At 42.2% G+C, this 26,064-nt stretch overlaps 1 protein-coding gene across 1 annotated transcript in view; it reads right to left on the bottom strand.

The window, feature by feature from the left end:
- LOC309547796 (galectin-9B-like) overlaps positions 1-10,265 on the bottom strand; it is a 47,844-nt gene extending 37,579 nt beyond the window's left edge. The window contains exons 1-2 of the mRNA XM_082247797.1: positions 10,207-10,265; positions 2,978-3,066 (exon numbers count right to left, since the gene is read on the bottom strand). Coding sequence (XP_082103923.1) covers positions 2,978-3,066; positions 10,207-10,233 — 116 coding nt within the window. The 5' untranslated portion in view covers positions 10,234-10,265. The remainder of the gene's footprint in view (positions 1-2,977; positions 3,067-10,206) is intronic.
- Positions 10,266-26,064: the final 15,799 nt, after the last annotated feature.

Raw genomic sequence — 26,064 nt, 5'->3', positions numbered from 1 at the left:
CGGGTCAAGGCCTCTGACTGCCTATCAGTTGGATCAGAGAAGACCGAGGATTCTTCTACTAGTATGACAGTGGCTTTATTCAACCTGGAAACTGGGGGTACCATCCATTTTTTTAATGAGGGACCTCATAAGGGTACCGCATTGCAAAATGCTTAGGGATTGCAAAGTTGCGTTTTGGGGACCCCCACTGTTTTGAGACAATATCGTCAAAGAAAGTGGCAAAGGGGAACACCCTTGCCGCTTTGGAGGACTTGTGGGTGCCAAAGGTGACCCACACCTCTGATGCTTTGTTAGTCACAATTTCCATATGTAAGGTTTCTCACAGCAATACAATCAGTTTATCCACTAGCGCCTTTTCATGTGTGGCTAGAGGAACAGAGGAATCATCCTCACTATCTGAGCATGCAGGGTGCGTGGACACAGACCCCAAAGGGTAACTAGCGTCCGTGGCGACCAAATCAGACCCTGGATCTGACAAGACAAAGGAAGCAGGTGAAGGCGGGGGACACTTTTTGGTAGCCTGTTTGCCCAGGACCAAATCCACTTTGGACACCAGGGACTCCAGGACCGCCACCAGTGCAGCCAGTTGTGGGGCCCTGCAGAGCCCGGAAGCCTCTGAAGGGGATCAGGTGGTGTGACATGCTTCAGAGACTCCATGAATGGAGAAGGGGATCCACACAACAAAGTGTAAAAACACTGCAAGGGACACCCCACCGCGCTGTTAGTACCACAAGGCCCAGCACAGCACTACCGCTGTATAGCAGCAAGAGGGAGAGACAACCCCACCAGGCACTCACCACCACCGGTCAGCTCACAGCAAAGCTATCTGCACCCATGCGGCAATCAGGGAGAGGAACAGCGCTATTTCAGACACTAGGGGCCAAGGAGACTTCCCACCGCTGAATCACCGCCCAACTGAACTCCAAAAGTATGGCCACTGCTATTTGCAATGGGAAACCATGGGAAAATGGCTGCCGAGGCTACACAAACATGGTCGCCGATCTTTCGCACATAAGGCTACAAGAAAATGGCAGCCCTGCACGGCGCCACGCGATTCCCCGGGTCCCAGGGCTGGAAAAAATTATCCCAACAGGGGATCCCTGGCAGGTGCCCCCACTGGCCCATTCCCCTCAAGGAGCAACCGTTTGGTCACCGGTGGCGTGCTATGATGCCATTGGGAAGGAGGGAAACCCAGGGGTCCGACCATCCCAGGGAGGGGCCCACGTCCACCCCAAAACCCGCCAGGAGTAGAGGTGGGACAGCTACTTACCACACCAGGAACAGGATGGGCACCGCTCCGGACAGGACACTGCTCCATTGTAATGTGGGTGCAGTCGTCCAGGAGGAAACGCTGAGACTGAGGCTGAAGCCAGTTCATGTGCGCCCTCACAAGACATTAAACTCGCAGGCCAGCCCCCGTCCATTGGTGCTATGTCACGGCCGACCTAGTGCGGAGCTGCGGTCTGCACGTGCTCGCTGGCCGGACTGGAAGAACCCTAAGGATCTAAATTATCCAGTTAGTCGCCCAGTCCAGCAGTTGATAGTAGATTCTCACAGGAACATAATAATAAAAGGAGGAAAAAATTTAATTTAAAAAGAAAAAATTGCTAGGACCAGAGATCCCGGCAAGGAAGTAGGTCCTTACTCCTGACTAGGCAGAAAAAACTGAATACCTATACCAGGAATTGGAAGTATACCGCTTGGGACTGCCCCATAGGCGTGCTCAAATTTTTCTCTGCGTAGTGTCCTACTCCTGTAGGGGTCAGTATAACCCTACTGTCATGAAGATGAAGAGCTGTGTCTGTCAATGAACGAAAGACAAATTTTCCCCCCTGCCCCTTTGAATTTTTCTTGACATTGCTAAAATGAACATTGATTTGACCTCACTTACCATTTAGAAAATGGAACAAACATTCTTAAAATGAAAAATTTGAAATTCTACTTGTGTATAGCCAGCTTTACTGTCTATTGAGGTAGCATCATTAGGCAGTGCAATAGCAGTTAGTAGAACCCAGTCATAAAGTCAATGAAAGTTTTACACTGGGGAACTATGACTATTTGACCATTGCTTGTGTCCATGTCAAATACATAGATTAGCTAGTCCCATGAAAACAGAATGAAACCGAAATACTCTTTTAAGATAATCAGCCCATCAACCTTCAAAAGAATCTAAAAACAGGAAAAGCATAAATTATGACAGAACTTGTGATCTTTGGACTAGACTGCATGCCAACGTCAGTGCAAACATCATGCATGTTGGTATGACACTTGTACAGCATTTTCTTTTCTAAAGGTTAATACATCATTTCTGAATCATAGTTTTATTTTTTTGTAAATTTATTTCCCCAGGGTTTAACACTGCAAGTTGTTGCTTACAGTATTACCGTTTTTAAAAATGTCATGCCCAAAAAACATGTCAGCTTTCTCACTTATCATATATCCTGAAACAAAACTGGACACTACTCTTTAGTTAGTTCTCTTACTTACTGGTTATAGCAGACTTTGATTAAATTGACTGCTTATTAAATGCCAGTGTAAATGGAGTATGTCTTACCAATGGGTTGGTTACTATTGAATATTTTATTATGTTTATCAAAATGTGGCTAATCTGAAAACATTTTTATGCTAGTCTTGCAATGGTACAATTTTTCTGCTTACTCTCTTCAATCCTTGCAGTTTTATAGAACGCAAATAGTAAACTGCTTTCATGGAATGTTTTACATTCTCTGTAAAATCAACTTCATATATCAACTTCAATATTAGACTTAGTACCACATTCTTATTGCAGATGGGTACTGTAATGAAGTTTTGACCTAAAAAAAAAAAAGAAGTAATTAATGATTTACTTTAAAGGTCTTTAGTCACAGCCTGTAAGTTCTTGTTTTTTCTGCAATCATCTGACAAGCCATCATTCCTCTCAGTAAACCAAGCATTAATATAATGTTTGTCACCAGCCAGCATTACATACAGTACATACCTGTCACCTGATGGAAGGACAGAGCCACTGATTATTAGTAAAGTCCCATCATTCAGCCCAGAGTGAAAATGAGTGTTGAATGGAACAGGCTAAAACACAAAGATTACATGTTTGTAATAGTATATATTGTATTCTTAACATGTATATTTTTTATTTGCATCTTGAGACAACTTTTTATGTAAAAATGCACACATATAACCCTTTCCATTCTGAATAATTTGTTATTTCAAGTTGTCTCTTAGCTGAAAAGATCATCCTAGCATTGTAAAATGTTCATGTATTGCATAGAAACAATATCTGAAAATGGTATTGTTTATTTCTGCAATAGGGACATTGTCATTTGAATTCTTACTTCTGAAGCACTATGCCTAAAATTTGATTGAAGGGCTAATCTATCCAAAATGGAGCCTGGTAGACACAGTCAGCTCTTTGCATTTTACATCTTGAATACTCTAATAGCAAGATCTATCTGCCATAATTCTCAGTTTTTGGAAGTTTGGTGTTTTCCCCTCTACATTGGTGTGTTCCAGCCATTTCTGTTGCTTTCTCTGTAATATAAGATACCATACAAAGCCAAGCAGCCGCGTGGGGACCCCTTATGTTGTCCACATGAGGTGTGCATGTGGAGCTCTGTGCACAGATATCAGTAATAGAGTCACAGAGAGATACAAGAAAATATCCTAACTTAAAAGGTATTCATTTAGGCACATTTATTTTGCCATTTAATAAACTGCTCAAGGCAATTCCCCAATTTCCTCATATTTCGATACAAATACTGTGGCAGACTACTGTATATTGTAAATAAATATTGCCAGATTCCTTCTCATATCTTGTCACCCTAAACTCACATAATCCTGTATTGCCACTATAAAAGATCTGGAGAAAGAGGATCATCAAGGAAGTATAGTTTTTTTTTCTGCATCATACCTTTCTACATTAATATTTGAAAAAGTGGGACCATTTTTGATGTAATATACGTTATTACCATGGTAAATATGAATGTCTTTAAAGTGATTGTAAACCTATTTTATTATTTTATAATAAGCATGTCATACTTACCTGGTCTGTGTAATGATTTTGCACAGAGCAGTCCCAATCCTCCTCTTCTGAGGTCCCCCACTGCTCCTTCCCCCTGCTAAGCTCTCCCATAGCAAGCAGCTTGCTATGAGGGCACTCATGCAGGCTTAATCCCGAGCTGCGCTCTGTGTGTCAATTACACACAGATCATGGTGCGGCCCTACACCCTGCTCTCTGCTCATTGGCTGTGAATAAAAGCAGCAGGAGCCATATGACTCCCACTGCTGCCTCTTTGTCCAGTGAGTAGAGATAGCTGTGACCGTCGCTGCTGTTGTGAACATTGTTGGATCAATATCAGGCTCAGGTAAGTATAAGGGGGGGGAAGCTGCATACAGAAGGCTTTTTTTTATCTTAATGCAGAGAATGCATTAAGATAAATACCTTCTGCCTTTAGAACCACTTTAATAGATAACACATGTAAAAATCAACAGCATGGCAGGTTAAAATGTTTTGCTGGATACCTAATCCTATATTAGGTATCCTAGGTTTAAATGTTCACAGCTCCACTTGATGTTTCTACGTTTGTTTGTTTTTAAAACATTAATATGTACAATGCTGTTGGTCCAAAGCCATCCATTAAATAGAGTTTTCTCGTTTAGGTTTATTGATTGATCATACTAGGTACTCTCCGGACCATTCAGGTATGGCCAATGGGTAAATTATGTTTGAACATTACAGATAGATTAATTTACAGACATCAAAAGGGTTGTCTAATATACAGTATGTGGAAGTATTTTTAGACATTTTGAATGTGAAAGCATCTACTGTTTCTTGTAGCAGACTTTTTTTTATCATACCACAACCTCTTGTTTCTTCCTATATCTCAGAATTGTTACTTTGGTTGCAACACGTTTGTATAGTGTTACATACATCTCTAGATATGGTTAAAACCTACATTTAGTATAGCCAGTTCCTACAGTTTTAAAACTTCATGAGATAGATGAAGCCAATGGTCCTGCTTGGTCCACAGACCCCTGACATTACCAAACTATATAAATGAGGGAGTCCCCTTGTCCAAATCATGTTGCGCAGGGGGGGGGATTATGGAGTTGGGTTTTATTTTCAGTAGTTGGGCTTGGCCCCTTAGTTCCAGTGAAGGGAACTCTTAAGGCATAAGCATACCAAGACATTTTGGACAATTTCGTGCTCCCAACTATGTGGGAAAAGTTTGGGGTTGGCCCCTTCCTGTTCCAACATGACTGCACCCCAGTGCACAAAGAAAGGTCCATAAAGACATAGATGGGCGAGTTTGGGGTGAAGGAACTTGACTGGCCTGCGCAAAATTCTGACCTTAATCGATAGAACACCTTTGGGGTGAATTAGAGCGCAGACTGTGAGCCAGGCTTTCTCTCCAACATCAGTGCCAGACCTCACAAATGTACTTCTGGAAGAATGGTCAAACATTCCCATAGACACTCCTAAACCTTGTGGACAGCCTTTCCAGAAGAGTAGAAAGCTGTTAAGAGGGAGTGGCCAGGAGCACCTAAGAGGGACCCAAGAAAAGGAGGATCTGGGCTGCTCTGTGCAAAACCATTGCACTGGGGAGCTAAGTATAACATGTTTGTTTATTTTTAGAAAAAAAAATGAGACTTTACAATTACTTTAAAGAGGAAGTAAACCCTCCTCTGCAAGTTGTACCTATAGGTAAGCCTATGATAAGGCTTACCTATAGGTACTGTAAATATCTCCTAAATATGTATCGTTTAGGAGATATTCACCTTACATGCAGCCAGTGACGTCACTGGCGCATGCGCTCTGAAGGAACGGCCGCTGGTGCCGTTCCTTCAGAGTCCCGTGCCGTGACCGTCAGCTCAGGCCAATCAGATGGCCGGATGCCGTGATCCCGCAAGACGGGTGACTAGACATGTCGCCCGTCATAGAGGTAAGCGGACTGCACGGCGGGGGCTCGTACTAAGGTAAGTATTTCATAATGAGCTAGTATGCGATGCATACTAGCTCATTATGTGTTTATCTTTCAGGTCGGAAAAAAAAAAAAAATGTTTTATCTGGGTTTACAACCTCTTTAAGGTAAAAAAAAAATTTTTGTGTTTACAACCACTTTAAGGATTAAGTATTATGGTAGGTTAAGGGATTAGGCTGTGGTCAGACAAGCAGTTTTGTTGCTGGGAACAACTGATCAGTATAAGGATCAGCAAGGTCCTGTTCATCCCATACTGCACTCCGCATCACAACGCATGCATTTTCCTGTGCTGAGGTGCATTGCACCACACTGGCTTAGCAGTCCACTCAAAATGATTGGACTGCAACGTACCTCAATGCACACAAAGTAGGATATGCTTCATTTGTTGTAGCACAGGTACAAGTCAAATACAGTGTGGTATAGCACATTACCACAAATGTCCTAAGAGACCATTTACCTTTCCTATAAAGTTGCTACCTCTATAGTGAGTGTAATTCTGCAGCAGTTAAGGCAGGTAAGGTGGTGACTCCATTTGGAATAATTGGAAGCCTCACCAGTCACAACAATTGCCTATCTTACATGGCCCTAAGGGGTTTTTACTGTTAACCTACATTTTACATTTTAGTGTTAAGATAAATGTTAATGGTTAATCTCAGAGGTATTTTTTAGTCTAAGGGCTTGCTTACACCTGCCTGCATGTGAGACATTTTTTGTTTTTTGGAGTGGAGGGATTGGAGGAAGGAAGGGAGGGAAAAAGAAAGGGGAAATAAAATGAAAAGAAAAATAGTTGAAGGGTAAAATACATGCTGGTGACACCTAAAATATAATGGTTTTGTGTAAATTGATGTTTTGGTTTGGTAATGTTATATTTTTATTTGTCATGTATGTAAAGAAATTTAATAAAAATAATTGTAAACTAAAGTGATTGAAAAATCTCTTTGTTTTTTATAAAAAAAAAAATGTTAAACTTGCCTCCTCTGTGCAGTTGGTTTTGCACAGAGCAGCCCAGATCCTGCTCTTCTCAGATCCCTTGTTTCTGCTCCTAGCCCCTCTCTCCTGTCCAAAAGCCCCCACAGAAAGCAGCTTACTATGGGGACACCCAAGCCAACTGCAGCTCTGTGTATCCATTCTGACACGGAGCTGACATTTGTCCCCACCCCCTGTCTCTCCTGATTGGTTAACTGACTTTGATTGACAGCCACAGGAGCCAATAGCGCCATGGCTGTGTATCAGTCAATCAGGAGGGAGAGTCCCGGATGAGCGAGGGACTCGTGGACATCGCTGGATAGAGATGGGGCTCAAGTAAGGATTAGGGGGGGCTGGGGCGGCTGCTGCATACAGAAGGCTTTTTATCTTAATGCATAAATAACCTTCAGCCTTTACAACTCCTTCAACTTTATTGACACATAAAAATTATATTTAAAAGAGAAGTATGGCCAAAGCGATACTTTTCTTCTGAGTCACAGGAGTGCACTTAGTTCTGCACTCCTGTGACCCAGAGTCAGCTTATAAAGCCAGCTGTCGGTTGATACCACAGAGCGCCATAGGCTCTAGAAAGATCCCAACAATAATGTCAGGATCCACCCAGCTGCCTGACTGACAGCTGGCTCCGGCTCTCAATGAACTGGCAACACAAGCTGGACCATAAATGATAATACAATAATGTCTTAACATACAACAAATCACTACATTCATTCATTCATTGATTCATTCATTTAGGGCATAGTAAATAAAGAATCAGTGTGTTCAGGTCCAGTATCTAGCAGAGGTTTATAACTACTCTAATTTGATAAAACAATACTTATAGAATACCAATATGCATAGCATGATACATAGGGTCCCATATTTTTTTCAGAGTTTTCTTTCTGCTACTAAAGTAGCCCATAGATTATGCAATTTTCTTTACTTCCAACAGAGTCAGTGCTGACGGGGGAATCCCTCCCACAGCGCTATACTGTTCTACCTGCCAGTAGAACACAATGGTCACTACAGAGGGACCTACAGCCGCCAGCAGTGATGGCTTGTAAAAAAAATCCAACAGGCTGGTTTTACTGAATTCAATCGATGGATCTACTTTAGTACAACGAGCCTGTCCATAGACAGATCGAATCTTGGACAGTCCCTAGTGAGATTCTATCCATATATGGCTGGCTCAACTTTTCTAATACATTTACAACCTGGAATACCATATGTCATAATTTTCTGCAAGGTACTGTCTACTATGATGTTCAGAGTGTTCTAAGTTGTAATATACAATGTAACTGAACAACAAATAAATATTTTTTGCAAATGAGCATGTAAACCTTATTTTCATTTAGGGAACAGGTAACATTATTTTTGTATTTGATGGCCTCTTGTACATGGACACCTGTTTTTCCCCAGCCCGGGTGCTGTGTACAGCTGTCCATAGACATGGGTGGCTCTGTGCAGCACCCTAAACTTTCCAGGCAGTGGAAATATGCTGACATTTATGTTGCATGGACTCAGACACCTGTGTGCAAGAGGCATAAAACTTGCAGGTCAAAGAAAGCGAAATTCAGCTTAAAGAGGAAGTAAACCCTCATCGAGAGAATAAAAAACCTGTAAAGACAAAAGCCTAATGAGCTAGTATGCATCGCTTGTTATGGGGGCACCAGAGCAGAGTCACACTTCCCTGTGTCCAATCAGATATGGCGCCCTGCCCCGCCCCTGCCCCCTCTCTCCCCTATAGGGCTAGCTGACTTTGATTGACAGAAGCTGCAGCTAATGACGCCGCTGCTGTGTCTCAGCCAATCAGGAGAGGGAATCTTGAATGGCTGAGGCACTCGAGGACATCACTGGACAGAGAGGGACCTCAGGTGAGTATTACGGGGGCTGAGGGAGGCTGCTGAACAGAGGTTTTTTTTATCTTAATGTATAGAATGCATTAAGATAAAAAACCTTCTGCCTTTACAACTCCTTTAAATAGGAGCGTTTGACAGGCACTGTCGCTTTCCATGTGAACAGCCGGCTGTAGGGTAGGCTTTAGGTAGGTGGATGGGCCCCCTGTACAATAGGCCTTACAAAGGTGAACTCTTCAGGATAAATTCAACATACAAAATAGCAGGGAGGGGGCAACTGGATAAAGCTGACCATACATTATACAATTTTCTTGTTCAATTTTCTTTAGATTTACCCTCAACTATGTAGTGTAGGGTCTGCCTGATTGCATACAAAATGAAAGTGTTTAGGTTTTACCTCATACTATATGGTTTTAGTAAATCTAAAGATGAATTGTACAAGAAAATTGTATAATGTGTAGCCAGCTTAAAGTAGAGCTGTAGGCAAAACTTTTTTTTTTTTTCATTTTGGATAGAGTAAGACCCCAATCACACTACCGCGACTTGTCAGGCGACTGGTCTGCCTGACTAGTCGCGGTCCATTGTGTGCTACGGGAACCGTTCTAATAGGAGCGACTCAAGTCGCTCCGACTTAGAAAAAGGATCCTGTACTACTTTGGGGCGACATCGGAGCGATTTGCATAGACATTCATTATATGAAGTCCGTGTAAGTCGCGCCGAAGTCGCGGTGCACGCGACTTCACAGGTCGCCCCCGAAGTCGTGCCGCGTTAGTGTGACCCGGCACTAAGGGAGGATTATAAACCCTGTCAGATTTTATTTCGTTATCTGTGTCCAATTACGGAGATTTCCTGTCACTTTCTATTCCATAGCCAAACAGGAAGTGAGAGGAAATCCCTGCAACATAAGGGAATTCTGTGGGGACTGGAACTAGTTTCCCCATTGGAAGAGTTCCTCTCTATTACTTTTCTGGGGACAAACAAAAATTTGGGATTTTCTTTTACTTTCACTTTAAATGCTAAATAGGACAAATAGAGAGGGTGAATCTCTCTAATAGGTGTTCTAATCCCTCTAAACTCAATCCAAAACTAAAAAAAAAGAAGTTTTGTTATTTAGTTATACTTTAAGATACAAAAGCAGAAAGCCCTCAGCATGTCCATGGGCCAGTGATAGTACATAGCATTGTTGTGGGAGCACAGCCCCATTCTACTGTACACAGCCCTGGGAACTGCCTGCCAACACAGCACACATCACATGACTGACCCAAACCCAGCAAGACAAGCTACACAGAGAGAAATATACACATCATGCATACATACACACCTGTAGTCATGTATAATGGGGCTGTGTCCAACATATGACAACCCCCCAGTGACCCCCCCCCCCCCCCCGGTCAGGCACAGCCCGCACTTACTGGGTTGTAGATGGGTCCTTGGGACATGATGAGAATGCTGTGTGGAGTAAAGGGGACTTCCTCTGTTCCTCTGCAATGAGGTAGAACTGACCCCGAATGGTCGGCTTTAGCACTTTATAACGGTGTAGTGAGGTGTCCCGCCCATAGGAACAGAGAACCGTCCCTGAGACGTCCCCTCATTGTACTGAGAGGACCGTATACTGTGAGGAGAATTATCACACAGCGCCGTGTTCATGGCTGGCTCATCTATACGGGTGAGGGGAAGGCTGCTGCTGCTTGTGACCTTTACTATACACTGACACAATACAATGTAACCACCATAACCAAATACAACACACCACACACTATTACTGGACACACAAAATACTAAAACAAAGAAAATATTGTAATAATATGACAAATATTATATGAATATTATAAATATAACAATGTGTGTGCATGTATATATATATATATATATATATATATATATATATATATATATATATATATATATATATATATATATATATATAGTTAAAAAAATATACATTAGTAAATATATATATATAAAATATTTATGCATGTATACAGTGTAAACATACATATAATATATATGAAATATATATATATATATATATATATATATATATAGTTAAACAATTTGAAAATATATATTAGTAAATTATATATATATATATATATATATATATATATATATATATATATATATTATATATACAGTATATATATATATATAATATTTATGCATGTATATAGTGTGAACATACATATAATATATATATGAAATATATATATATATATATATATATATATATATATATATATATATATATATATATATAGTTAAACAATTTGAAAATATATATTAGTAAATAATATATATATGTATACAGTATATATATATATATATATATATATATAATATTTATGCATGTATACAGTGTAAACATACATATAATATATATGAAATATATATATATATATATATATATAGTTAAACATTTTCAAAATATATATTAGTAAATAATATATATATATATATATATATATATATATATGCAAATAATATTTATACATGTATACAGTGTAAACATACATATAATATATATAAAAAGAAAATATATATATATATATATATATATATATATATATATAAAATTCGAAATATATAATAAATAAATAAATATATATGTATATATATATATATATATACACACACACACACATAGTTAGGCAGGCTGAAAAAAGACACAAGTCCATGTAGCTCAACCAATCAAAAACATAAAAGAAAACCCGACCATACAATCCCATATACACAATCCTATACCCCCAGTTGATCCAGAGGAAGGCGAAAAACCCCAGCAAAGCATGATCTGATTTGCTACAGCAGGGGAAAGAAATTCCTTCCTGATCCCCCCCGAGAGGCAATCCGATATTCCCTGGATCAACTTTACCTATAAATATTAGTACCCATTAATATTATGTACACCTAGGAAAGAATCCAGGCCTTTTTTAACCACTTGCCAACCAGCCGTTGTACAAATACAGCGGCAGATCAGCAGGTTCAAACGAAACTACGTACTCGTATGTCAGATCGCAGGAGCGCTCATGGGGACGCGCTCCCATTTGCCAGAGGGGAAGCTGATCTGTGGGGCGGGCAGCCTAAAATTGCCGCCGGGCACCCGCAATCGCTCCCCGTGGAGACAGAACGGCAGTCTGCCGTGGTAAACGTGGCAGATCGCTGTTCTGTCAGCAATGAACACAGGGCTCCTGTGTTCCTCCTATTTAGGAACACAGGTCTCTGTGTTCATTCCATAAGCCCATCTCCCCCACAGTTAGAAAGCACCCCATAGGGAAACACTTAACACTTTGATCGCCCCTGGTGTTAACCCTGCCAGTGTCATTATTACAGTAAGTGCATATTTTTAGCACTGATTACTGTAGTAATGTCACTGGTCCCCCCAAAAGTGTCAAAAATGTCAGTTAGGTGTCTGATCTGTCTTCCGCAATGTCGCAGTCCTGCTAAAAATCGCTAATCACCGCCATTACTAGTAAATAAATAACAAAAATGACATAAATCTTTCCCCTAGTTTTTAGACATGATAACTTTTGCGCAAACCAATCAATATACGTTTATTGTTTTTTTGTTTACCAAAAACATGTAGCAGAATACATGTTGGCCTAAAATGATGAAAAACTTTGATTTTAATTTTTTTCATTGGGAATGTTTTATAGCAGAAAGTAAAAAATATTGTTTTTCTTTCCAGAATTGTCACTCTTTTTTTGTTTATAGCGCAAAAAATAAAGATTGCAGAGGTGATCAAATACCACCAAAAGAAAGCCCTATTTGATTAAGGGGGTAAAACCTAACGGCCCAGAAGTGGTTAAAGCAATCTACTGAGCTGGCCAGAACCACCTATCTATTTCACATTTTCAGAGCTCTTACAGTGAAGAAACCTTTCCGTATTTGAAGACTAATGCCCCGTACACACGTACCGAATGTCGGCCGAACGATCGGCCGTCTTTTGTCCGATGCTGTCCTGTCGGTTGAAAAGTGATAAAGACTGCACATGAATTTTGTCGGCCAACAACAGCCGACTGCAGAAGTGATGTCATGTGATGGTTAACTTTCCTTGTCTTTTTTCTTTTCTGAGCATGCCCAGTCTTGCAAATCTGCTGTTAGTCGGCCGAATTCTGTACTGACTGGCGAACAATCGGCCGTTCTGGTGACGGCCAACAAAAATTTTATAGCCTGCACACCCGATTCTGTTCGGCCGAAAAGTCGCCGTCGGTTGTCGGAAGCATCATACTAACAAGCCGACAATCGGCCGATCGTTCGGCGGCTGAATATTTACGGTCGACAATCGCTACGTGTGTACGGGCCTTAAATCTCTTTTCCCCTAGACATAAAGAGTGCCCCCCTTGTCCTCTGTGATGACCTTAAAGTGAACAACAGAACACCAAGTTCACTATATGGACCCCTTATGTATTTATACATGTTGATCCTATCCCTCCTAATCCCCTCTTCTCAAGAGAGAATAAATTCAGTTCCTCTAATATTTCCTCATAGCTGAGCTCCTCCATGGCTCTTATCAGTTTGGTTGCCCTTCTCTGCACTTTCTCCAGTTCCCCGATATCCTTTTTAAGAACTGGTGCCCAAAACTGAACTGCATATTCCAGATGAGGTCTTACTAATGATCTGTACAAAATGATCTTTCTCTCTCTGGAGTCCAGACCTCTGTTATTACAAGAAAGGACTTTGCTTGCTTTGGAAACGGCAGTTTGGCATTGCATGCTATTATTAAGCTTATGATCTACCAACACCCTCAGATCTTTCTCCGCTATGGATTTCCCCAGTTCTACTCCCCCTAGTATGTATGATACATGCATATTCTTAGCCTCCAAGTGCATAACTTTACATTTATCAACATTAAACCTTGTTTGCCACATAGTTTCCCAATGAAACAGTGCATTGAGATTGGCTTGTAAGTTGGAGACATCCTGAAAGGAATGTTTTCCACTGCAAAGCTTGGTGTCATCTGCAAAGACTGAAATGGTACTTTTACTTAATTTATAAAGATATTAAAAAGTAAGGGTCCCAACACTGAACTTTGGGGTACACCACTGATAACCTTAGACCATTCAGAGTAAGAATCATTAACCACTACTCTCTGAATTCTATATTTTAGCCAGTTTTCTATCCATTTACAAACTGATCTTTCCAAGCCAGTAACAGACTTTACCTTACACATTAGCCGTGTGTGGGGAACTGTGTCAAACGCTTTTGCAAAATTCAAGCATACTACATCCACAGCCAACCCTCTATCCAATGTTTTACTTACCTCCTCATACATACTTACTGAACATACCTAGATGTATTAGTTAGTATATATTATTATATACATATGTACGTTATATATAGGTATACATTCACAGTACTTGAGTGTTATTAATAAGAATGTGATATAAATATGTATATTAAATATAAATAGTATGTATTTTATATTACCTATATATAATAGTGTATATTATAATATTATATAAATATGTATATAAATATACATTTATATAAATATTAAAGTGGTTGTAAACCGTTGGAGGTAATGTCATAATGTGCTAGTATGCATCACATACTAACACATTATGTTAAACGTACCTCAAAACAAAGCCCTTCCAGCACTGAGATGTCAGAGCTGCAGGCATTCCCATCTTAACCTGTCTTGCTTCCGGGTTTGCAGACTTCGACTCGGTGACTGGCCAGAGCCACGATGATGTCACTCCCACGCATGCGTGCAGGAGCCACAGTTTACAGCACAGGGCTCTGAAGGAACAGCCTGGGTGATGTCACAGACTGCATGTACAGTTAGCATCTGCTAAACAGTGCATGTTTAGGAGATCTTTACACTACCTACAGGTAAGCCCTATTATAAGCTTACCTATAGGTAAAAGTCAGAGATGGAAGTTTACTTCCACTTTAATATAATATATATGAATATTATATAAATAAGTACATATGTGATATGCATCCTCCCTTTCTCCCACTCTTCTTCCTGAAACATCCCCGCAGCTCTGGGGTGCACTGGTCCAAATCATTTGGTGGAAGGGGGATTATGGAGTGGGGTTATTTTCAGGGGTTGGACTTGGCCCCTTAGGTCCAGTGAAGGGAACTCTTTAGGTGTCAGCATACCAATACATTTTGGACCATTTCATGCTCCCAACTTTGTGGGAACAGTTTGGAGATGGCCCTTCCTGTTCCAAAATGACTGTGCACCAGTGCACAAATCAAGGTCCATAAAGACATAGATGAGCGAGTTTGGGGTTGAGGAACTTGACTGGCCTGCACAGAATCCTGACCTCAACCTGATAGAACACCTTTGGGAGAAATTAGAGCGGAGACTGCGAGCTAGACCTTCTCATCCAACATCAGTGCCTGACCTCATAAATGTGCTTCTGAATGAATGGTCAAACATTCCCATAGACATATTGCTAAACCTTGTAGACAGCCTTCCCAGAAGCCTTCCACACAAAGTAATTTTATATCCTGTGTGGCTATGGTGGAAAATATTTAAATGTAAGTTTGTGTGTTAGGAGTTCAGCTTTCATTTTTTTGGGGGACTAATGGATAAGCTCAATGTCTTCTATTGGTCATATGGAAAGTATATTTTGTTTTTGCACTAAAATGTTAAAAGGGCAAATAGATTCATTCATAGGGCATTCTAACCTATTGGTAACATTGATCATTTTTGAAAACAAGACCTGTTACAAGGACAGTTACACAGCAAGAGACTTTCCATAGACAGGAGGAAGGCTTGACAGTGTTCTAGAGAGGTGATGGGGGATTTATACATGTGTATGTAACTGACAGGTCAGGGAACGTTTATCTAAGTATGGGAATGCACTTGTGGAACTTGCTGGTGGCCTTAGAAGTAGGAAAGCATGGACGGTTGCGTCAGGAGAGGACGTGATGTTGTGGGCCACTGTCATGTAGGGCAGTGTTTCTCAACCTTTTTTCAGTCAAGGCACCCTTTAAAAACTATGGATAATCTTGAGGCACCCTTTAAAAATTATGGACAGTCTCAAAGCACCCTTTAAAAATTATGGACAGTCTCAAAGCACCCTTTAAAAATTATGGACAGTCTCAAAGCACCCTTTAAAACTTCTGGACAGTCTCAAAGCTCCCTTTAACCACTTTACCTCCGCCCACAGTAATATTACTGCGGCAGAGTGGCTCGTTATCGCCTGACGACGTAGTACTACGTCGTCAGACACTCCCCCTTCTGGGCGGCGCTTGCGCGCCGCCGGAGGCTCGCTCCCGCTGTTTTCGGTCACAGCGGGAGTTGGGCCAGGGGAAGAGCAGCGGCGATCGCCGCCGCTCATCCCCGATCGTCGGGGATCTAGTGTGGAGATCCGCCCGCCTGTGTAAACACAAGCGGGCGGATCTCCATATTGACAGGGAGTGACAGATCGGAGTGTTCAGCATAGCTGGACACCCGATCTGTCCCTGGCTCACTCAGTCACCTCCCCCCCTACACGTCAGTAAGCACCAGGCATACATTAACCCCTCCCTCTCCAATAAAATTAACCCCTTCCCTGCCAGTGTCATTTTTACAGTAACAGTGCATATTTATAGCACTGATTACTGCAGTAATGTCACTGGTACCCGCAAAAGTGTCAAAAATGTCAGTCAGGGGTCCGATCTGTCCGCCGCAATGTCGCAGTACCGCAAAAAAATCGCAGATCGCCGCCATTATGCGTTAAAAAAAAACTCCAAAAATGACATAAATCTTTCCCTTTGTTAGTAAACGCAATAACTTTTGCGCAAACCAATCAAAATATGCTTATTGTGATTTTTTTTTACCAAACATGGGTAGCAGAAAACAAATTGGCCAAAAATGTAAAAAAAAATTGGTTTTTACATCTTTTTTGGGGGGAATTTCATATAAAAATTTTTTAAAAATATTGTTATTTTTTCAAAATAAACACTCTTTTTTTGTTTATAGCGCAAAAAGTAAAAATCGCACAGGTGATCAAATACCACCAAAAGAAAGCTCTGTTTGTGGGAAAAAAAGGACGTAAATTTCTTTGGGTACGGCGTTGCACGACCGCGCAATTGTCAGTTAAAGTCGCACAGCGCAGAATCGCAAAAAGTGGCTTGGACGTAAGACAGCAAAATCCTCCGGTGGTAAAGTGGTTAAAAACTATGGACAGTCTTGAGGCACCCCATTCTAAAACGTAAAAACGATTTTAATGGTTTTACATAACGCAGCAACATCCTCACAAGTAGAATACCCAAAATTAGAGGTTATTTATTTTTCCAAAGCAAATGCACTTTTGCAAACTGGTACCGACTAGTATTCCATTGTTTCTCTTCTCCCTCAGTTTTTCTCCATCACTCAGCTAGTGTGACCCCCAACGCTGATGGAGAGGAGCAGGGAAGGCATGATGCCATTGCTAGAAAGTTGTAATGGTGCACAATGGAAACCTTTGACTTTGTGTAACCAAAAGGCAGGCTTCATCCGCATGCTGACTTGTATACAATTTTTGGGCAATTTTTAGGCATTTTTCCAAGGCACCCCTAAATAAACCTCAAGGCACACCAGGGTGCCTGGGCACCCTGGTTGAAAAAGGCTGATGTAGGGAATGCAAAAGTAAAGTTTATTTAACCTCTTAAAGCAGTCTCTGAGCTTAAATGTCAGGGAGACGGTGAGGCTTCTGTTTCATGTGATTGGCTCTTTCAGCAGTCATGTTATAGTAAGCCTGCCTCACTGGCTCCTGATCAGAAGTCATGACTGAGACCTGTCAGTGACAACTCACATAGTGTGTGGGAAGCATGCAGGCCACCATGGATGCATATGACTCATAGTTGCCAACATTTAAAAAAAAATTCCAGGGACACTTTGCAGCACAGCTTTCAATTACCACACCCACTTCCCTGAAGCTCCACCCACTCTGCATAAATAAGTTCACCTACTTATCAGATTATAGAGTCTACTCAATATAGAGAGAATTACAGAAAATTAAAAAGGGAATTTCAAATTTAAGGCCACAGTAGCAGAGTTGGAATAAGTCTCCCATTCAGCTGCACTACTTCTGCGTAACATTTATGGGCAGCCCGATTAACAGGCGCTTCCAGGGACAATATAAATTACCTGGGACAGGCTCCTATTTGCATGGACTGTCCCTGGAAAAAAGGGACAGTTGGCAAGTATGATATATGTGGCGGCTGGGTTTTAGGCTGCATTCACATGTCAGCGTATGGATCGCGGGTAGAATCGCCGCGATTCCGCCCGCGATCCGGAGATCATTGCAAATCGCGGGACGCCTGTGCGTTGCCCGTGATTTGCAATAGCACCCCAAACGCTGAGCGATGTTGCCGCGATTTCCGCCTGCCGAATCGCGGTAACATCGCGCAAAAAAAAATCGCGGGACACATTACACCCAAAAAAGTACAAGAGCTTCTTTGGAGCATATTGCGTCCCGCGATTTTTTGTGCGCGATGTTACCGCGATTCGGCAGGTGGAAATCGCGGCAACATCGCTCAGCGTTTGGGATGCTATTGCAAATCACGGGCAACGCACAAGCGTCACGCAATTTGCAATGATCTCCGGATCGCGGGCGGAATCGCGGCGATTCTGCCCACGATCCATGTGCTGACATGTGAATTCAGCCTTAAAGTTCACTTTTCTTTACGCATATATGTGTCACCCACTTGGCTTCACCAAGCATGTGGTAAAAGAAGTATACAGCTGAGTTTTCATAAAAACGAGAAGAGGCCTCTTAAATTAGAAACGGTGGTCTGTGGTATAAATAAAAGAGAGACCCTTTAGTGTACACAAGAGAACTTACGCACCATATACTGTAGCTGCAGAAACCGTTTCTGTTTATTTTGTATCTGAAGAGCTTTTGTATTGCTATGGCTGGGTACACACACACAGTTTTTTTTCATTCAACCCAGCAGCAGCGGTGAAAGATCACCATGTTAACACAAGCGTTGTTAGTGTGACAATCTACCCGGCTGTACCTTTGTGTTCTGACAAGAGGACTGCCCCAACGGCAGAACAAACTTTGTTCACAGCCATTGGCTGCGATTATTGATTGGCTACTGGTTGGTTCTTCAGCATGCCTATTTGACAGAAGCTGCTTGTGAGACTAGCTTCTATCAAACACACAGCTTTACACACTGAATCGGACAATATTTGGATCGTGTGTACCCAGCTTAAAGCGTAACTCCACTTTTGTTGAGAAAAAAACATTCCCCTCTGGGTGATCTCTGTACATTACAAGGATTTTAACAAACTTTGTTGCAGATTCCTACCTTTTGTTATTCTGAAGAAATCGTTTGTTCCTCTGTGCCCCTGTGCTGAGTGGATCAAATGGCGGTAGTTTCATAATTATCTATCAGCTGTGGCAGCTGCAGGGCTCTAATGAGAAAAGCTGCTGGGCCTGCATCCCTACATAGACATGTTCCTATTGGGAGTATCTCACCAAAAATGACATTTTTATTGCAGGGATGCCAGAAATCTGACTTGTATCTTGGGCAGACTTTTGGGAAAATTGGTGAGCCAATCACACAAGCAGGTAATGATGTTTCTGGGGAGTGGTCAGTACACATTCTGTGTACAGAACAGCTCCAGGTAACCATATTGCATTGCATTTTCAGAAAATTTCAAAAGCTGCAGATTGAAAAGGAAAGGTCATTTTCAATAACATTCAATCATTCAATTACAATATGATTTGTGTCGCAATTGTATACGTTATATTGTTTTTTCTTTCTTTACTCTTTTTTTTCCCCACAAAAGTGGAGTTGCCCTTTAAGTGATGAGGTTAGATCATATTTCAACTTGCTGAGACAGAATACAACTTCTATGCCTAGAAAACAAGGTCATTGCTGGCTGCACGTCTGATATTAAATGGTATTTCTATATTCCTGTGGCAATATCTGTTGAAGCAAATGCAAATTTAAAAAGGAACTCTACCTGTATATAAAAGGTAGTCTGTGATGCTTAAAGTGTTACTAAACCAGGGGTGGGCAAACTGTTTGACTCGAGGGCCGCAATGGGTTCATATATTGGATCCGGGGGCCGGACCAAGAGTAGATGGCAAAAAACGCTGTAAAAAATTGCGTGACTTTGAGGTCACAAAAGTGTGAAAGGGGCCTTCAGTAATTAAGGTATAGTGTGCCCCCTTTCAATGCAGAGTGACCAGCGTGCCCCCTTTCAATGCACAGTGACTAGCGTGCCCCCTTTCAATGCACAGTGACCAGCGTGCCCCCTTTCAATGCACAGTGACCAGCGTGCCCCCTTTCAATGCACAGTGACCAGCGTGCCCCCTTTCAATGCACAGTGACCAGCGTGCCCCCTTTCAATGCAGTGACCAGCATGCCCCCTTCAATGCAGAGACCAGCATGCCCCCTTCAATGCAGAGACCATCCTGTGTGCCCCCTTTCAATGCAGAGACCATTTTGCTTGCCCCCTTCAATGCAGAGACCATCGTGCGTGCCCCCTTTCAATGCAGAGACCAGCGTGCGTGCCACCTTCAATGCAGAGACCAGCGTGCGTGCCCCCTTCAATGCAGAGACCAGCGTGCGTGCCCCCTTCAATGCAGAGACCAGCGTGCGTGCCCCCTTCAATGCAGAGACCAGCGTGCGTGCCCCCTTCAATGCAGGGACCAGCGTGCTTGCCCCCTTCAATGCAGTGTGCCCCCCGAGACCAGTGCACTTACCTGCAGCAGCAGCTTCTCCTCGGTCCCCTGGCGTCTCCTCGAGTCCTCCCGCCTCCTCCTCGGCCAATGGCATGGTGTTTGCCTTGCGGCCAATCAGGAAGCGGGTATTAGACCCGCTTCCCGATTGGCCAGGAGGAGGATCTGTGTGACAATAGCAAATTTTCCATCGCTATTATCACACAATGGGTGGGCTCGGGGCCCACTGCTCTGCCCCCCGGGTCCACCCTTTGCTGAAGCCTAGGACCGGCCGCCACTGTAAATGAATAAATTAGCTAGCGCTCTGCGGGCCAGATTAAAAGGTCCGCCGGGCCGTAGTTTGCCCATTCTTGTACTAAACCCATAACAGTAAAATCTGTCTGTAGATGCAGAATAGCATGCTTGTTTTACTCACAGTGTAACTTAAGTGATTAATCCTCTGCATTGTGTAAACAGGCTGTGTGATCCTGTATGCACAGATCCTCCCCCTCCTGCACATTCACTCTGGGCAAGTCTAGATAAGACACAGTAAGTGTAGTTCAGCTGCAGATTGGTCTAATTGCTGTATATTGCTAACGAAAAAGGTATTTATCAGTCCATATTTACTAAAATAATTGCATTTTCATGTTTTGTGTACTGTAGGGAGACCAGTTATAGTGAATGCAGTATTTGGGTTTAGTAACACTTTAATACAGTGTATCCGGAAAGTATTCACAGTGCTTCACTTTTTTCACATTTTGTTAGGTTCCAAAATAGAATAAATTCAAATTTTCCTCAAAATTCTATAAACAATACCTCATAATGACAACTTGAAAGAAGTTTTTTTAAAATGTTTGCAAATTAAAAAAAAAAAAAACTATATGTACATCTTTTGCCATGACACTCAAAATTGAGGTCAAGTGCATTATTTTTCCACTGATTATCCTTGAGATGTTTATACAACATGATTGGAGCCCACCTGTGGTAAATTCAGTTGACATAATTTGGAAAGGCACACACCTGTCTATATAAGGTCCCACAGTTAACAGTGCCTAGAGCAGGCCGCCTGGTCAAACTAAGCTTTGAGGGTAGAAGGGCCTTAGTCAGGGAGGTGATTAAGAACCGAGGGTCACTCTAAAAGAGCTCCAGCATTTCCCTGTAGAGTAAGGAGAACCTTCTAGAAGAACAACCATCTCTACAACACTCCACCAATCAGACCTGTATGGAAGAGTGGCCAGACCGAAGTCACTCCTCAGTAAAAGTCACATGATAGCCCATCTGGAGTTTGGCAAAGGGCACCTGAAGGACTCTTAGACAATGAGAAACATTGTTCTGATGAAACAAAGGTTGAACTCTTTGGTCTTAATGGCAAGCGTCATGTCTGGAGGAAACCAGGCACCACTCATCACCTGGCCAAAACAATCCTTACAGTGAGACATGGTGGTGGCAGCATCATGTTGTGGGGATGTTTTTCAGCTACAGGAACTGGGAGACTAGTCAGGATCAAGGGAAAGATGAATGCAGCAATGTACATGGACATCCTTGATGAAAACCTGATCCAGAGCACTCTGGACCTCAGACTGGGGTGAAGCTTCATCTTTCAGCAGGACAACCCTAAGCACACAGCCAAGATAAGAAAAGAGTGGCTGCGGGACAACTCTGTGAATGTCCTTGAGTTGCCTAGCCAGAGCCTAGACCTGAAACCGATTTAACATCTCTAGTGAGATCCGAGGGTCTCCATCCAACCTGATGTAGCTTGAGAAGTCTTACAAAGAAGAATGGGAGAAACTGTCCAAAAATAGGTGTGCCAAGCTTGTAGCATCATACTCAAAAAGACTTGAGGCTGTTGTCCATGTATTTTTTTTTCTGATTTTTATTTTTAATACATTTGCAAAGAATTTAAGCAGACTTCTTTAACATTGTCATTATGGGGTATGGCTTTTAAAATTAGGAGGAAAATAATTAATTTAATCCATTTTGGAATAAGGCTGTAACATAACAAAATGTGAAAAAAATGAAGCACTGTGACTAATTTCCAGATGCACTGTATGGTCAGGATCCCACCCAGATACCTGGAGCCAGCCAATTACGCCCCCTCCACACCCTGGCGCTTCAATGAGTGTTTGAGGGGCAGAGCAGAGAACCTCTAACTGACAGTCACCAGCTCTCTGGAACCTGTAACCAAAAACTGATTATAATTGTGATTGTGTATGATTATAATTTTTTAACTTCTCTTTTAACTCTGAGTGAGGCCCACTTGCTTAAGGTCTGAGCTTTCTGATATGTATCTTAGCTTTGGGCAAACAGTTGTAAGTACCTTATATGGTCATACCACAACTCCATTTGACATCCCTGGTCAACATACCCACAGTCGCAGTCACATGCATAACATTTTATATGGTTGTAAACTTAGCCCATGTTTGAAGAATATAGCACACCACCACCAGCTCATTTGTAGAGGAAAAACTTTAAAAAAAAAATGTAATGAATGTTTTATTTTATTCTTTAACTTATAGGTCACTTTTTTCCCCTTAACCTCCTCACAGTCAGAAGTTGGGCTAAGCCACAGGGCATCACATAATCTAGTCACTTCAGCTTTTTCAGGCTTACCCCCAGGCCATGCAGAGCGGAGCTGTTGGTCAAACATTTGATCCACTATGCAGGCAGCAACATGGATTACATATTTGACAGACAGTTCTGCTTAGCCCTGCCCTCCCTTGGGTAGCTAGGATGATTATCCCCAATAGTAAGTCAGAAGTAAATGTGTCCTTTTTACTTGAAGCACTATGATGGCAACGCAGCAGAAGCTCTATGAGCCTGCAGATGGCTGCTAGAGAGTAGGAAAAGGTGCTAGTGACTGGCAAGGTCATCAGGTAACTTCTTGTAAAGGCAGGTTTTAATATGAAAAAGGCACAGAGAGATTACTATAATGTTAGGAAGACTTTACTTTGTGGGGGCTTTGTGTCTAAACTACAGTTGCAACTTCATCCCTTTAAACCAGGACACATATTAATTACACAGGCTCAGAGGCTAATTTAATGCACATAAGACACTAAGTGAGTTTAATTACCACCTTAATCAGCGACAGAACTTGTGCAATTGATGTATGTCCTGGTTTAAAGGGATGAGATGGCAATCCTAGTCTAAACACACCCTAAAGCTGGATACACACTATACAACTTGTGTTATTAGATTTTCTTTAGATTTACCTTCAGCTAAGAAGTGCAAGTGCCTGCCTGATTGCATACAAATTGAAAGTGTTGAGGTTTGACCTCATATTATATGGTTTTGGTAAATCTAAATGAAAAAAATCAAAAGGAAATTGTATAGTGTGTATCCAGCTTTACCTTTTCACTAACCACCCGGCTTTCAATTACAGTATTTTTCCCTTGCACTCTGCAGATGCTTTTAATGTGAAGTTATTCCTTCTCAATGATTAGTCAGTTCCTAAGGGCTCACGCACACTGGCCCTTTTTGGCATATACAATCCTTGGCTTGCGACCATAATTCATTCTGGAAACATGCTTGTAATCCAAAGCAATCGTATATCTTTTTGACCCCAGATCTCACGATAAAGAGGTTCTGTCATGCCTATTTCTATTACAGGTGATGTTTACATTCCTTGTAATAGTAATAAAAATGATCAAAAATTTAAAAGAAAAACTGTGTAAAAATAAAAAATAATAAATAAAATAAATAAAAAAGCAGAAGAGCGGAGGGGAGAAGACCAGAGCAGAGAAGACCGGATGAAGATTTTTTAATAAACTTTTCAAAACGTCTCCTGTCATTATTTACATACACTGCCTTTTATGGGGTGAATGGGTAGGGGGTACAATGTACCCCCTACCCATTTACATAGGGAGGGGGTCCGGGATCTGGGGGGCCCCCTTGTTATAGGGGGCTTTCAGATTCCGATAAGCCCCCTGCCCACAGATCCCCACAACCACCGTCCAGGGTTGTCGGGAAGAGGCCCTTGTCCTCCTCAACAAGGTGCAAGGTGCTTTGGGGTGGGGGGGGCAAGGTGCTTTGGGGTGGGGGGGGCAGAGCCAAAGCACCCAACCCCCCCCCCATGTTGAGGGAGTGTGGCCTCAGCCTGGTATGGTCCAGGGGGGGTGGGGCTGCTCGCTTGTCCCCTCCCCTTTCCTGGCCTGCCAGGCTGCATGCTCGGATAAGGGTCTGGTGTGGATTTTGGGGGGGGACCGAAAAAACGGCATGGGGCTCACCTCAAAATCCATACCAGACTCGAAGGACCTGGTTTGAAACCTGGGGGGGGGGACCCTGATCCGACTTGTGATGCGACTTCCATTAAAATCAATGGGCTCCCATAGGGAACAATTGATTTTCAAAAAAACGTATAATGTGGCTTAGCCCTGTATAAGCAACGTTAATTAGCCATTAGCAGCATCAGACGTTTTTTACAGCTTCACGCTGCAGCTCCAGAACGCACTGGTCCTGGGTTTTTTTTGCAGCTCAAAAAGGCCTATGTCACTTGGAGCTCCAAAAAGCCCTGTGTGTGCATGAGGCCATAGAATAACATGAAGGGGTGTTTTTAAGCTGCAAAAAAAAAAAAACGTCTAACATCTTTAAGATCTTGACTAAGCTTATTGCCAGACATCTGCAACCTATTTTTCCTCAATTATTGATTCGGATCAGACGGGATTTAGGGTAGGCAGGGCCACGGATGTGAACCTGCGTCAATTATGCACTAATATTCATGCACTGCATATTTGCAGACTTTGTACAGTCAACCTACAGCAGCGGTTAGATTTGGGGGGGGGGGGGGGGGTTGTCCGCTTTTTTTTCCCCTTGTCCAGAGGTACCTGGCAGGGCTGCCCTCTTTCTCCGGCGCTCCCTTGACATTAAGGGGTTGCGGATCGGCTGGCTGGAGGAGAGGGTAGCCCTGTACGTGGATGATCTCCTTTTGGTTTTGAATGATGCTGGACCTTCCTTACAGGGGGCCCTTCAGGTACTGAACTCCTTTTCTTCTGTCACTGGTCTTAAGGTCAACTGGAGAAAGTCTCTTTTGTTTCCAATTGATTTGGAGGCACGTAACTTAGTTGGAAAGTTTTAAATATCTGGGAGTGGTGATTTCTCGGCGGGCTTCTAATTTTCTTCCATTGAATTTGTCCCCAGTATTGGGAGACATGCGGCTGAGACTGGAGGCATGGGAAAACTTACCGTTTTCGTTATTGGAGAGCATCAACTTGGTAAAAATGAAAATTCTCCCGAGAATGATATATCTGTTTAGGCATTCTCCTGGATTCCAAAATCATTTTTTGTAAAGCTTAACCAAGTTTTCTCTTCCTTTTTATGGGGGCCAAAAAATCCTAGATACAAAATGCCTACCTTGATACGCCTCTGGGACCAGGGCGGCCTGGCCTTCTCAGACTTGTATAAATACTATTTGGCCACCCAATTGGTTACAGTTGGATGGTGGCTTAGTCCTGATGCAAGTAATCCTTCCATTCTGTTGGTGGCTGCGGTATTGAACTCCTTGGAGGAGCTCCAGTTCCCCTCTATTTAGGGGTTCCGGGGCACCTTATAACTTAACTCCTTCTATGCTTACCACTGTTCATGCTTGGGATGTGGGCTTGAGATGTGAGTGTTATCTGAGGGGGGCAGTTTCCCCAAATGCCCCATTGTGGTTGAGTCCCACCCTTCCCCATTTTAAAAGTTTCC

The sequence above is a fragment of the Pelophylax lessonae genome (assembly GCF_965119305.1).
Source record: "Pelophylax lessonae genome assembly, chromosome: 2".
NCBI classification, from domain to species: domain Eukaryota; kingdom Metazoa; phylum Chordata; class Amphibia; order Anura; family Ranidae; genus Pelophylax; species Pelophylax lessonae.
Note: the sequence above shows the minus strand (reverse complement) of the source record. Positions and strands in the feature narration are given on the sequence as shown.